Source organism: Camelina sativa, chromosome 4, assembly GCF_000633955.1.
Source record: "Camelina sativa cultivar DH55 chromosome 4, Cs, whole genome shotgun sequence".
NCBI classification, from domain to species: Eukaryota; Viridiplantae; Streptophyta; class Magnoliopsida; order Brassicales; family Brassicaceae; genus Camelina; species Camelina sativa.
In genome coordinates this window covers 22,247,093-22,261,204 of record NC_025688.1, presented here as the reverse complement: position 1 = coordinate 22,261,204, position 14,112 = coordinate 22,247,093, and the positions used below count along the sequence as shown (strand labels likewise).

The window sequence follows — 14,112 nt, the reverse complement described above, 5'->3', positions numbered from 1 at the left end:
CGAAGAAGAAGCGGCAGAGATCGGCGATTTCTCCGGCAGCGACCACCAGATCTCTGACCTGCGAAGAAGAAGCTGATTGGAATAAATCTCGTTTTCGTGGGCTGGAATCGATGGGGAAAGGCCCGCTATCGTTTCGCCGTCTTTCGAGCATCCGTCGCCGGAAGAAAGGTTCTGCGGTTAAAGATGACGCTTCTCAGACATCGACGCCTTCATCTCCACCGCCTCCTCCGCCGATTAATGCAGGCGGACAAATTGTGGGAGGGACTGGGAAGGCGAAGAAGAAAGCCGGAGGAGCTAGGCTGTGGATGAGGTTTGATCGGACTGGTGCCATGGAGGTGGTAGAGTGCGACAAGAGTACAATCATCAAACGTGCTTCTGTTCCCGCTAGGGATTTGAGGATTCTTGGCCCTGTCTTCTCTCACTCTTCTAACATTCTCGGTATAAATTTTTGATTTTTGGGATTGAATACGATTCATATTAGACGTTTTTGGACTTTGTGCGTCTGAGGTTCTAAGCTTGTGTTGACTCTGCAGCTAGGGAGAAAGCTATTGTTGTGAATTTAGAGGTCATAAAGGCAATAGTTACTGCAGAAGAAGTGTTGCTGTTGGATCCTCTCCGTCCTGAAGTTCTTCCATTCGTTGAACGACTAAAGCAACAGTTTCCTCAGAGGAATGGGACTGACAATGCTTCTGCTAATGTGCAATCTCCTCTTCCTCTTGATCTTGAAGCGGCAGAGGGTCTGCAGAGTGAGCTTCCTTTTGAATTTCAGGTCCTGGAGATTGCACTCGAGGTTGTTTGCTCATATGTTGATCGCAGTGTGGTAGTCCTTGAGACAGAAGCTTGGCCTGTCCTTGATGAACTCACCAAGAATGTTAGCACCGAGAATCTTGAATATGTTCGAAGTTTAAAAAGTAATCTCACCCGTTTGCTAGCCCGTGTACAAAAGGTAGAGGCTGACGGAACTTACCTTTTTTTCCCATGATGCTATATTGTTGTGTGATGGATGGAAACATAAAAGCTGTTGTATGCTATTCAGGTGAGAGATGAACTCGAACATTTGTTAGACGACAACGAAGACATGGCAGATTTATACTTAACAAGGAAATGGATCCAGAACCAGCAAAACGAGGCAATACTTGCGGGGACAGCATCAAACAGCATTGTCCCTCCACTACATAACACATCAAATCTTCACCGGCTCACATCAAACAGAAGCGCCAGTATGGTGACGAGCAATACAGATGAAGACGATGTAGAGGATCTGGAGATGTTGCTGGAGGCATACTTCATGCAACTGGAAGGAATGCGGAACAAGATTCTTACAGTGAGGGAGTACATTGACGACACAGAAGACTACGTGAACATACAACTGGATAATCAACGTAACGAACTGATCCAGCTGCAGTTGACACTGACCATAGCCTCCTTTGCAATAGCTGCAGAGACATTGTTGGCGAGCTTGTTTGGAATGAACATACATTGTCCATTGTATGACACACATGGCGTCTTTGGCTACTTTGTGTGGAGTGTTACTGCGCTTTGCATTGTTCTTTTCATGGTCACCCTTGGTTACGCCAGGTGGAAGAAGCTGCTAGGCTCATAATCATACACACTCTCTCTTATAAACCATGTACCTCTGGTGTAATACATATCAACATATAAAGTTGTTTCACTCATATCTTGTCCAGTGAAGAGGTTAGAGATTCATGTGTTCCTTGGACCTCGAAGTCTCTAAAATGTTTGAACTAATTCTGCAAATATAAGTCTTTAATATGTCGAACTCTAGGATAAGTTAGCTTTCTTCTCTATGTTCTCTTTATCTCTCTCTCTCTCGCTCTCTCTCTCTACCTGTTACTAAAGTTGGGTCGGGATCAGTTGCGCCTTACTTTCGTAAAGTCAAGAAGCTCTAACATTTAAGAACCAGAAAAAATAGAACTAACATCCACACTATACTAGAGTCCGCCTCTCGACTGGACTGTAGCATTGGCCAGATGATATGCTCTCTTCCTTAAACAAACATTCACCTTCTCCTTTGGTATTGAGTTCACATTCACTGCCTTCAGTTGTGGGATCTGGGCCAACAAATCATATACATAAAAATAAGGTTTTGGTCTCTCTTTAGTGGTTGATTTTTATTTAATGCTTTCTAATTTTTTTATTAACTTTCTAATTTTTGATTGTTTTAAACAATATTTAAGACCAATTAATACAATACATTTAACTCACACATTAAAATAAAATTATAACTGAAAATAAAATCTCCTCCTCTCCCACCAATATCAAATGTTGTTATATCTCTATGTGTTGTAAGAGTTTGATTATATATTTTAATTTAGAAAGTATTATATATATTTAACATGGTTTACAATTTTAATTTTATTTATATAAAAAATAAAGTGTTTCTTTTATATTTCTTGTTTTTCTAATCTATTCATATTTATTTTTTAAATTTCCATAGTTAAATTTAAATGCACATATGTTGGTTTTAACAAAAAAAAGTCAAGTTTATTTGAGAATTAGATATTCCTATTCATTTTATTAGTCCATTTGACATTTAATTTTAAAAATTTAATATTTATTTTTAATTAAACAACACATTTTATTATATACATTAATGCATACTTTAAATTCATTTTTTACTACTAAATTATAACTGAAATTACATAAATTGTGAATTGACTTTTTCTCCTCCATTCATTTTCATTTAAACACTCTATTAATTATAATTGTAACTTCTCTAATTTAATTATTTTAGAAATGTAACTTCCATCACTTTTTATCCTATAAATAACTATTCTCACATCCTCCTCCACCATATCCCAAATCCTAAATATTTTCTTTGTTTTTTAGAATGTTCTTGCATACCCAAATAAGAGTTTGATTATATTTTTTGTTTACTATATATTTTACATTGTTTTGAATTTTATTGTTTCTTTGTTTTATATACTTCTCATTTTCTTCTTTGTTTTCTTATATTATTTTGATTTAGAATACATATGTATTCTTATATGTATAATAAATTTTTGATGACCATAATAATATTTTGGTTATAACCATCTCATAATAAGGGAATCAAGCTAAAGAAAACATCTTAAGTCTTTACTTTAGATGTTTGATTAGTTCTTACACATTCATGTATATTTATTTTATTCTTAAAATTTGAAATGTTCTCATGAAGGAAATTTTTGTAATATAATTCTCAAATCAATTTTCTTTTACCTCTCTCTTACCTCCAACAAAATTGTAATATATATATATATATATATATATATATATTAGAATACTCATCATTATATTTCGTATGTGATTCAACATATAATTATATAAAATTCATAATTTTGAAATTTAATTCAAATATGCACTTTAAAGATTTTGCTATATAAAAAAGCAATTTGATATTTATTTTCTTTCTAGCTTTTACTACAAGGATGAAAAATTGAAACTAAGCCTAGCAATATAACTTAAATTAAGGGGAATACAAAAAAATTGTAATATAATTATCAAATCAAGTTTTCTTAACTCTCACTTACATCCAACAAAATTGTAATACATTTATTTTAGAATAACAATCATTATATTCAGTTTGTGATTCTACATATAATGATATAAAAATCACTATTTTTTTATTTAATTCAAATATAAATATTTTTCTACATAAAAAACAATTTGATTTTTTATTTTCTATCTAGCTTTTAATTACAACAATTAAAAATTATAACTAAACCTAGCAATATATCTTAATTTAAGATTCTTAAGGGGAATATAAAAAAGATTTTTTTATCTTATTTTAAAACTTTGAATGCACTTCATATGATTTTATAGGAAAATATGTATTTTTTACTTTCAAAATAGTTTAGCTTTTAATTATTAAATACTTTAGGTTATGTGTTAATTATATGAAAATTATAGGCAGAGTTCGCTACAATCTGGGGGTTGGTCCCAAACCGAGTTGGATGAGATGTACTTTGAGGTATTTATATTTGATTACCGTTGTCAATCAGAAAAAAGTCATGACAGGTTTGAATTTACTCTCTTTTCTATTTTTCCTTACAGTTGGCTCCGCGCAATAAAGAGCGTATTTACGATATGGTCTTCAAAATGCATAGAGCTGCTTCCCCGGTACCTCCTCCTCCTCTGCCACAGGAAATGTCTCAGGACTACCTTCAAATGCAACTGGATGCTGCTAAGGCCAAACTTGCGGATCTTAAACGGGAGCAAGAAGCTCAGCTTGCGGACTGCGAAGCTCAGTTCGATATGATTGTCGAGCGAAACCCAATGATAGCATCAGCGTTGAAGGCTCGACAAGCAACTGAAACAGAGCAAGCAAAGGCGTCGAGTGGTCAGCAGATGAAGCGGGACTATGATGCTCTGTTCGATATAGTTGTCGAGCAGAACCCGATGCTAGCATCAGCATTAAGGGGTGTGCGTGCAAGTGCAACCGACTCAGAGCGACATCCAGGGATCAGGAAAAGACCGAGCAAGACCAAGCTACGGCAGCAGACTTTTCTCCTCCAGACGGAGCATTGATAATTTTACTTCCAATTTGGTTCGGTTTGTGTTTATTAATTTAGTTTGAATTCCGGTTGAACCTGAAACGAAGCGGCTTTCGTAGTTTCTTCCTCCTCTAAACCTTGGATCTTCTTCGTATCTTAGCTTCTTAATTTTTTGATCAATTGCTCTACCAGTTATTAGCTAATGATTTGCTCTCTTCCTTGACATCTTGGTTAAGTGTTGTAAAGTCAATATGTTTGATTTGATTTGATTCGGTTTGCATATAACCACCATACCTAACCAAACCAATTCAGGCCAGAGTATATGATATATAGACCATTACCTTAATAGACAATAATTTTAATCCTTTAATCCTTAGTAATAATAATTTTAACTAGACAAAATAATCTATCCAATAAATATCAAATATGTCAATTTTTGAAAATATGAAACAAATATGGCACATTTGGAAAGAATTTTCTGATCTATTGCAGAAATGGCAAAAATCCATCTTATTTATCTTTTTAAGAAGTGAATCAAATAGAACCAACCAACAACAGCCACCCTTCAATTTTATAAAACCCTCAATTTCGTTTTGTCTGCTTGTTGTCTTCTTCCTCTTAAGAGGTGGATGCTACTCCGATGCATTTGCCGAACATAAAGTCTGAAACTTTCCCCTCTGCCATAGTAGCCAGTGACTTAGTACCCCCAGATCTCCCTCTTATCACTGGAATCATTCACCAAAGTTTGGATTAAGCACTCGTAGCGAGGTAAAAAATGCTCAATTTTACCCATCTCCTCTGCTTCTACTGATTTCTGTTCTGTTTTGGATGTTTATTGAATTCAATTTTTTATCTATTTGTGTGGATTCCTATTTGCGTTATGATTTCGGAATTAGGTTTTTCCCTGATCCCCATTTCTCCTCTCTCATCTTTTGAGAGAGAGTTGTCAAATTTCATGTTTTTTTTTACTTAACTGTTAAACCTTCCCTGTGGTTGTACGTACAGAAGCATGTAATAATGTATGTTTAATATCTATCGTTTGATTCGTTTCATAGAAGATGGATCGTATCAGCAATCTACCAGACGAGATTCGTTGTCATATCTTGTCCTTCCTTCCGACCAAGCAGGCTGCTTTGACTTCGGCTCTCTCAAAGAGCTGGCGCAATCTTTGGAAACTTGTCCCTAATCTTGACATTGATGACTCTGAGTTTCTCCATCCGGAAGAGGGTAAAGGTGGAAGGGATGACATTCGACAGAGCTTCGTTGATTTCGTGGACAGTGTACTGGCTTTGCAGGGTGACTCTCCCATTGATAAGTTCTCCCTCAAGTGTATAACTGGTGTTCATCCTGATTCTGTGAACCGTTGGATTTGTAATGTGCTGCAGCGTGGTGTTTCCGATCTTAATCTTTTCATTGATTTTTCCTTCGAGGATACCGAAGAGGATAAATATTTGCTACCTGAAGAGATGTTCGTCAGTAAGACATTGGTTAAGCTGAAATTGAGAAGTGAACACTGTGTTAATTGGTGGTTTGGGGAGATGGGTGCTTCCTTGCCAATGCTGAAAAGTCTTTATATTGACTCAGACTTGATCTTTTGTGGTGAGATGGGGAGGTTCCTTTCTTCTTTCCCTGTGCTTGAGGAAATACACATGGCTAATATGGAGTGGCCGAAATCAGATGAAACCATGTCAAGTGCTAGCCTCAGGAATCTAAGTATCCACGGCACCGGTTGTGAAGAGTTTGAAAATCCAAAGACCATTTCTTTTGATACTCCGAATCTGCTTTCCTTGAACTACTCTGATTTGGTTGCCGAGGACTATCCAGTAGTTAATATGAAAAAGTTATCCGAGGCTCGGATCAATCTTATTACAAAAGATGAAGATCAGATCAAGCGGATTAGAGAGCCAAACAATGATTTGTTAGAGGATGATGAAGGTGATGTTGTTCTCCAATTTGTCAATGTGGTGAAGCTCATGAGCGGCATAAAAAATATTCAGAAACTTTCCCTAACTGCTGATACTCTCGAGGTTAGATTTTCTATTTTGTTATTTCTGGTCTAGTTGTGAAAGAATAAATTGCAAAGTATCTAGCTCGGTTTTCTTTTTTTTTCTTGTTTTCAGGTACTTACTCTTTGTTGTAAATCGATGCTGGTGTTCAACAACCTCAAGATCTTAGGTCTTAAGAGTGAGGAGGGTCGCGGTTGGCAAGCAGTGCCAGCTCTCTTGAGAAACTGTCCACATCTAGAATTTCTAGTCATTGAGGTCATTTATAAACCATGAAACCACTTGACAACACATTTTGTTAAGGATGTTGGTCAGACTCAATGATCATATTGTGTCTTCTTTATGCTTTCAGGGTCTCTTTCACTATGTGACAGATAAATGCGGGGATGCTTGTGACTGCATTCCTCGGGAAGACAAAGGTCGTTCGCTCATATCTTCTCCAGTGAAGAAGTTAGAGATTCGAGGGTTCAGAGGAACGATGAGAGAGATAAATATGATTGGGCACTTCTTGAGGTCTTTCAAGTGTTTAGAGGAGATGGGGATATTTGCTGAAGAGAATGGTCCTACAAACTTTGAAAACCCTGGAGCGTTTGAATATGTTGACAAGATATTGAAGCTCTACAATGAGTTATCGAGTTGTGATGTTTACTTCCTGGTGTGGGGTTACATGCGCAAGAAATGGACTGCAAAGAGTATGCAAATGTGTTGATGGTTTTGCTAAAGCCATGTTCCCGAATCCTTTTGATTTATTTCTTGGACTGCAAAGTATTCAAATTCATGTTTCGATAGCTGACCCAAAACAGAGTTTTTTTTTTTTTTTTTTGATGAATTGTTGAAAAACCTTCTTATTTCGCCGTTTCAGGGTTACCATCAACAGATTATGCAATACACTAAGCAATATGTTCGATTAAACAGAATAATTGGATGCTCTGTTTTGTTTCTCTGCTACTTTAAACCCGTTATTATCTGTCATAGTTTACCCGATGAGTAAATTTATAACAAGAACCAAACCTATATGTAATCCTAATTTTAAATAAACTCAAACATCACATGTATACAAAAATGACAAAGATTTTTGTAGGTACTTTGATGATTCATCCACTTTGATCTTTGTCTTAGATCTCAAAGTGAAGATGATGAAACTCTACAAGAAGTCATTGAGTTGCTATGACGAAATCATGGTGTGTGAGTCGTGACAATGTAACATTACGAAAAAAGGCAAACACGTAACAGAGTATCAATGAGAAAAGGCAACAGAGAATTAAATGCAGACTTTGACCAAAACTATGAGCTGTGATTACTCCCACAAATATTTAAACAGTGCAGTCCACTTCCCTTACAAGGGACCACGCACTAGTAATTGAACATCGCAAGTCCATAACTTATTGTAGAAGTTCATCATCTTCCCGACAAGTTCAATCCTTTTAGGGTCTTTGCATAGTGTAGGAATACCCTCGTGAGCATATATCTCCAACTCCTTCAAACACCGAAAAACATCCAAGAAATGCATGATCATCTCTAGTTCTCTAATTGTTCCTCCAAACTCATAAATCTGTAACTTCTTTACTGGACAAGATGTGAGCGGACGGACTTTGTCACATAGTGTAAGAGACCCGCATTTATCTGTCACATAGTGTAAGAGACCCTGAAAGCATCGTAAAGGAGACAATAAGGTTGTTGTAAGTGTGAACTGCTTCTTTAACAGATGTTTTGTCCATGTAGTTTCATGGATTATAGTTCTACCTCAATGATTAGAGTTTCTAAATGTGGGCAATTCCGTAAAAGAACTGGCATTGCTTGCCATCCCCGATTCATGTCACTCCAAATACTTAACAATTTGAGGTTGTTGAACACTGGCATCGATTCACAGCACCTGGAAAGCACCTGCAAACGAGAAAAAACAACTCTAGAAATCACGCAAATGGAATAATTGCTTTCTTTATATCATCCCGACCAGCCAGAAATGTACAAGAGAGCACGACATAGTAAACTGACCTCAAGGGTATCAGGAGATAAGTACAGTTCTTGAACATTTCTTAGACCAGTGATGAGCTTCCACGCATTTCCAAGACCAGGGTAAACATCATCCACTAACAACATTTCATTATTAAGTGCTCTTGCTTGCTCGATTTGAGCTTGAGTTAATAAAAGGTTGATTTGAGCCTCGACTAAGTTTTCAAAGTTAACTTGTGGATAGTCCTCCGCAAGAGAATCACAGTAATAAAAGTAAACAAGTCTTGGAGCGTCAAATGAAAGACTCTTCAGATTAACAAGGGTACCACAACCATGGAGACCAATAAACAGCTCCTTGAGGATCGGGCTAGACACAGACACATTGGACTCCCTCCACCGCGTATTAGTCATGTCTAACTCTTCAAGCGCAGGGCAAGCAGGAAGAAGAATTTGAAACAGACCAATACATAACCCGCAGGAGTCAAGAACAAGAGTTTTAAGCATCGGTAAACATATATCCTTCTCCCACCAATAAAGATCAAATTCACTTCCTAATCTCAGCTCAACCAGTGTCCTACTGACACAAACTTCGTGAGGCAGCCAGTATAAATCTCTGAAATCAATGAAAAGATCAAGGTCCGAAACACCACGCTTCAGCACATTACATAGCCAACGATCCACACGATCTGAGTCAACACCAGTTTTACACTTGAGGGAGAATTTGACTACGGGAGAATCACTCTGCAAAGCCAATACTCTATCCACAAAATCCATGAAGCTCTGCGGATTTCGGACTCTTTCCGGCTTACCCTCTTCTTGATGAAGGAAGACAGAGTCGTCAAACTCGAGATAAGGAGCAAAAGCAAACAGATTGCGCCACCTCTGGGAGAGAACCGATGTCAAAGCAGCCTCCTTTGTGGATAAGAAGGACAATATATGACAAAGGAGATCATCTGGTAGACTGCTGAAGAGATCCATCCTCTGAACTACACAAAGCTCATAGCTATCAGAACATCAACCCATACATAAACAGAGAAGCGATCGATCGTAAATAGGAATCCACCCGAAGCAAAATGATCTTAAAATACCTTCAATGGAGTATAAAGATTAGTAGAAATCGAGGGCCGATGATTTCGAGAGGAGAAGCCAAGATATGAAGATCCAAGTTTAGAGGAGTAAGGAAGAATCTACAAGGCGCTTCGTTTCATTCAGGATTTTAAACCGGAATTTAAATTAAATAAACACAAACCGAACCGAACCAAATTGGGAAACATTTAGTAGAAATACCAAAAAAAATGAACAATCATATAAATCTATTCTGCTCTGCTGCCGTAGCTTTGTCTTGCTCAGTTATCTCCCGATCCCTGGATGTCTCAGCTTGCTCTGAGTTGGTTGCACGCCGGGCCTGTAATGCTGATGCTACCATCGGGGAAGAAGCTCCATGCATGATAAAGACCATATCGTAGATACGCTCTTTATTGCGCGGAGCCAACTGTAGGGGAAAAAAAAAAGACAGTTAGTTGATTCAAAGCTGTAATAATTTTATGTGATTGAAACCGGTATATACCTCAAAGTAGATCTCATCCATCTGTGTTTGGGACCAACTACCAGACTGTACCAAACTCTGCCAATGTCCTACTATCTCTGTCGAGATCACGTCGTGGAGCTTATGATGCGCAACAATTTTTAAAATTCTAGGCACTTCAAAGTTTGTAGAATCAGTCTCTTCGGCATCTATCTCCATCTCATCCAAACACGGGAAACACTCCAAGAAATGCCTTATCATCTCTTTCTCTCTAGTTGTTCCTCGAAACCCTCTAACCTGCAACTTCTTCACTGGACAAGATATGAGCGAACGACCTTTGTCTTCCCGAGGGATGCAGCCACAAGCATCCCCGCATTTATCTGTCACATAGTGTAAGAGACCCTGAACGCAGAAAGGAGACAATAAGGAACTTCAAAGGATGAACTCTGTCTTTGTAAATGTTTGAGAAATAAAAAAGACTTAAAGAGTTGTGTTTACACCTCCAGGATTAGAGTTTCTATTCGTGGACAGTTCCTTAAGAGAACAGGCATTGCTTGCCATCCTAGATCCACATCACTCTTGATACGTAAAATTTTGAGGTTGTTAAACACCGGAAATGATTCACAGCATAGAGAAAGCAACTGAAACAAGACAACAACAAAAAAAAAAAGCCGACATTACATTTTGCAATCTTTGTTTCAAAATCTCAAGGATTAATTCCCTATTCGAAACGGGGAAGCTTAAAACATCAAGATGACCTTTATTCTTCATAGAAATCACTGAAAGGAACTTAGCATACACTTAGACTAACATAAATTGAATTCATGCTTCAGAATATAGATGAGGCTGTTCAGTTTCTTGGTTTTCCTTGAGACTAACAAAGAAAATTTAACAAAAGAAAACAATATAGCAACTGACCTCGAGAGTATCGGCTGAAAAACAAAGTTTCTGTACATTTCTTATGCCACTCATGAGCTTCCACACATTTCTAAGACGCAGAAAAGCTTCATCTTCCTCATTAGGCGCTCGTATTAGCTCGATTTGATCATCACTTACTATAAGGTGGAGTCGAGCCTCAACTAAATTTTTCAAGTTAACTTTTGGATAGTCCTCTGCAACAAAATCCGAGTAGTCCACAAATAGCAGACTCGGTGTATCAAATGAAATGCTATCTGGATACTTAAAGTCTTCGAAACAACGGGCATCGATAGTTACCTTCCTGAGGCTTGTACTTGACGCGGATTCATCCAATTCACTCCACTCAATATCAGCTATGAATAGTTCCTCAAGCACAGGGAAGGAAAGAAGAAACATCTCAAGGTTCTCAGGTAAGAGAATCCTATTCGTGTAAATGTCAAGACTTTTAAGCATTGGTAAAAAAGTGAATCTACTTCTAGGCCACCAATCAACACCAAATTCACTTCTTAACTTCAGCTCAACAAGTGCAGTACTGACAAACATCTCTTTAGGCAGATGGTATTCATCGTCGTAATCCCAATCGAAACCATAATCATATCTAGAAAACTCGAGGAAAAAGTTCAAGGTCGGAAACACCACGGTGCAGCGCATTACATATCCAACGATTCACACGAACCTTATCAATACCAGTCTGACACTTGAGGGAGAATTTCTCAACGGGAGAATCACCCTGCACTGCCAATACTCTATCCACAAAATCCATAAAGCTCTGAAGCATCCCATCCCTTTCTCGCTTACCCTCTTCAGGATGAAGGAAGACAGAGTCATCAACGTCAAGATTAGGGACAAGTGTCCACAAATAGAGCCACCGCTTTGAGAGAACCGATGTTAAAGCAGCTTCCTTTGTCGTAAGGAAAGACAAGATATAGCAAATAACCTCGTCCGGTAAACTGCCGAACCAATCCATCGATTACTGCAGGAATATAGCAAAATCAACAATTACCAAACAGTTCCAAATCGTAAATACGATAGCACCCGAACCAGAAAAAAATTGGTTTCAAACGGAGAAATAGAAATACTTCGGCACCTACCTTGGTACTGTACATACACGATGTGAAAAACCCAATATTTAGTGAAGATTTAGGGTTTTCTAACGGAGATAAGAGTCCTAGAGTGCTGAATCGCTCTGGTACGAAGTGACAAGAGGTATCGGAAGGATATCAGAAGAAAACGAAGCGTACAGTGAGAAATAAACTGCAAAGCAGAGGAAGAGAGACGTGGTTTGGGTTGGTTTGTTTTAATTTTCCTGGTTGGTTTGGTTTCTACCGGTTATCAAACCTAATCACAATCAAACCAATATTAACAGACGGAGGTTTAACAACTTTTAACTCTAGTAAACTAATCGGTGACAATGTAGACAGATTTTGAAAACGTAATCATGGAAGAAATCTCATTTATATTCTAGAAAATATGAAAACAGATAAATAACGCAAATATGAATCCAATCATTGGTTCTATTTTCATAGCATTCTTTGGTTTGGTTTGGACCGGTTTGAGAGTATCTTATCCAGGGTTCGATTTTTGGTTATGTAAGAAAAACAAACCAAACCAATCCGTTCTCTAATACCAAAATCAAATGCAAGTTTCTTTTATTATTAAGGAATGGATGCTTCGCTTCCTTCCCCTTCGATCTCGTTTTAGTTTAGGGTTTACCAAAAAGAAATGGATTGGATCAGTAGTCTACCAGATGATATCATTTGCCACATCTTGTCCTTCCTCTCGACAAAGGAAGCTGCTTTAACTTGTCTTATCGCAAAGAGATGGCGGAATCTGTTTGCTTTCTCACCAAATCTTCGGTTTGAAGAAAAAGACTTTGACTATCGAAATTCTTATTTTGGTATTCCATGGAGCTTCCTAGATTTCTTGGAAAAAGTATTGGCTGTGTCAGGCAACTCCCCAGTAAACAAATTCTCCTTGAAATAATCGACAGAGTGTTGTTGACTCGGCTCTTATCAACACTTGGATACGTGATGTGCTAAGTCGTGGTGTTTTGGATCTTCTTCACCTTGACGTGATTGTTAAAAGTGTTTGTTCACTGCCTTTAGAGGTTTTCACTTGCAATACACTTGTTCAACTGAAACTAGGAAGAGGGTTTGTTATTGCTACGGTTCCTGAGAAGGCTTCTCTTCCTTCTCTTAAGACTCTGTTTCTTGATTGTGTTCGGTTCTATAATCATCATGGTTGTTCGTTTGAAGCCCTTCTTTCTGCTTGCCATGTTCTTGAGGAATTAGAAATAGTTGGTAAGCGTTGGGAACATTTGAAATGGTGTCGCACCGTGTCATCCCCTACCCTTCAGAGACTTACCATTGAATGTGAAGTCTCTAAAGACTTTTATGGTTTGTGTCGGATGAGTATCCAGTTGTTAACCTTGACCTGCGCCCTTGTGGAAGCTAAGCTTACTCTTGCTTGGAGAAGATCTCCTAGGTATAGGATTAACCCAAGGAATCTGATCAAAGGGCTAAGAAATGTTGAGATCATGGACTTGTCTTCTCTTGAAACCGTGGAGGTACTTTATTATTTTCTCTTGATACAAAAGATTGAAATTGATTGATGATGACTAGTTAATTTTTGAAATTATTGGTAGAGACGTCTCCAAATATACATACTCTCCACTTAAAGGTATATAGCAAAACCCCAAAAATATAGTATATATATTCGTACAATTCAAAATTTGCGTATATATTGTTCATACACACTCAAGTTTTCAATCTCTAACCCTCCCTCTTATTAGGGATCCTCATGCTATGATAGTAGTTGTGACGCACATAATGGTTGTTTTTGCGAGTGGAGATATTCGTACGTAGAGACATATGTCCTTTGAAGGTCCTAGAGATAACAGAGTACAAGGGAACTGAAAACGAGTTGGTGCACATGAAACGTTTCCTGGAGGAATTGCAATGTCTTGAGCTGGTCAAAATTTGGTCTTGTGAAGCAGACCACAAAAAACAGTTACAACTCACCAACGACCTGTTAAGGCTTGGCAGACCGTCCAGGTGCAAGATCCAGTTCGAATTTATTCCCTCCTAGTTGCTCTCTGTTGGAACATAAATCTGTTTTTGTGTGCTCCCTTGTTTTATATATATAGTTTCTGTCTAGATGGATTGTTTTGTGTGCAATAATTTTTGTGATTAGTTTTAGTTTTTGAAGGATTCATCTAAAT

At 37.8% G+C, this 14,112-nt stretch overlaps 6 protein-coding genes and 1 pseudogene across 8 annotated transcripts in view; 5 read left to right on the top strand and 2 right to left on the bottom strand.

The window, feature by feature from the left end:
* LOC104784169 (magnesium transporter MRS2-4-like) overlaps window positions 1-57 on the top strand; it is a 903-nt gene extending 846 nt beyond the window's left edge. Inside the window, exon 3 of the mRNA XM_010509230.1 lies at window positions 40-57. Within this exon, the coding sequence (XP_010507532.1) occupies window positions 40-57 (18 nt within the window). The remainder of the gene's footprint in view (window positions 1-39) is intronic.
* Window positions 1-1,720, top strand: part of LOC104781802 (magnesium transporter MRS2-4-like) — a 2,596-nt gene extending 876 nt beyond the window's left edge. Inside the window, exons 2-4 of the mRNA XM_010506557.2 lie at window positions 20-438; window positions 534-946; window positions 1,037-1,720. Of these exons, the coding sequence (XP_010504859.1) occupies window positions 111-438; window positions 534-946; window positions 1,037-1,603 (1,308 nt within the window). The 5' untranslated portion in view covers window positions 20-110 and the 3' untranslated portion in view covers window positions 1,604-1,720. The remainder of the gene's footprint in view (window positions 1-19; window positions 439-533; window positions 947-1,036) is intronic.
* On the top strand, window positions 3,912-4,634 carry LOC109132700 (F-box/LRR-repeat protein At3g58940-like). The gene is made up of 2 exons (XM_019244878.1): window positions 3,912-3,970; window positions 4,054-4,634. Exons 1-2 carry the CDS (start codon window positions 3,959-3,961, stop codon window positions 4,525-4,527), a joined length of 486 nt encoding a protein of 161 aa, XP_019100423.1. The 5' UTR covers window positions 3,912-3,958; the 3' UTR covers window positions 4,528-4,634.
* On the top strand, window positions 5,016-7,390 carry LOC104781801 (F-box/LRR-repeat protein At3g58930-like). Of its 2 annotated transcripts, none has more exons than XM_010506556.2 (4): window positions 5,016-5,261; window positions 5,552-6,520; window positions 6,614-6,754; window positions 6,849-7,390. In XM_010506556.2, the coding sequence occupies exons 2-4, from the start codon at window positions 5,552-5,554 to the stop codon at window positions 7,203-7,205; spliced, it is 1,467 nt and encodes a 488-aa protein (XP_010504858.1). In that variant the 5' UTR covers window positions 5,016-5,261; the 3' UTR covers window positions 7,206-7,390. The 2 variants fall into 2 exon arrangements, with proteins under 2 accessions (XP_010504858.1, XP_010504857.1); XM_010506555.2 differs by having other exon boundaries at window positions 5,017-5,261; window positions 5,549-6,520.
* Window positions 7,600-9,627, bottom strand: LOC104781799 (F-box/LRR-repeat protein At3g58900-like). 2 transcript variants are annotated; one of them, XM_010506552.2, is made up of 4 exons: window positions 9,538-9,624; window positions 8,492-9,430; window positions 8,240-8,380; window positions 7,600-8,141 (listed from the first exon to the last, which is right to left on the bottom strand). In XM_010506552.2, the coding sequence occupies exons 2-4, from the start codon at window positions 9,425-9,427 to the stop codon at window positions 7,833-7,835; spliced, it is 1,386 nt and encodes a 461-aa protein (XP_010504854.1). In that variant the 5' UTR covers window positions 9,428-9,430; window positions 9,538-9,624; the 3' UTR covers window positions 7,600-7,832. The 2 variants fall into 2 exon arrangements, with proteins under 2 accessions (XP_010504854.1, XP_010504853.1); XM_010506551.2 differs by having other exon boundaries at window positions 7,601-8,141; window positions 8,492-9,435; window positions 9,538-9,627.
* On the bottom strand, window positions 9,730-12,118 carry LOC104781800 (annotated as a pseudogene).
* Window positions 12,615-14,112, top strand: part of LOC109132535 (putative F-box/LRR-repeat protein At3g58880) — a 3,724-nt gene continuing 2,226 nt past the window's right edge. Inside the window, exons 1-3 of the mRNA XM_019244196.1 lie at window positions 12,615-12,824; window positions 12,883-13,458; window positions 13,514-13,571. Coding sequence (XP_019099741.1) covers window positions 12,615-12,824; window positions 12,883-13,458; window positions 13,514-13,571 — 844 coding nt within the window. The remainder of the gene's footprint in view (window positions 12,825-12,882; window positions 13,459-13,513; window positions 13,572-14,112) is intronic.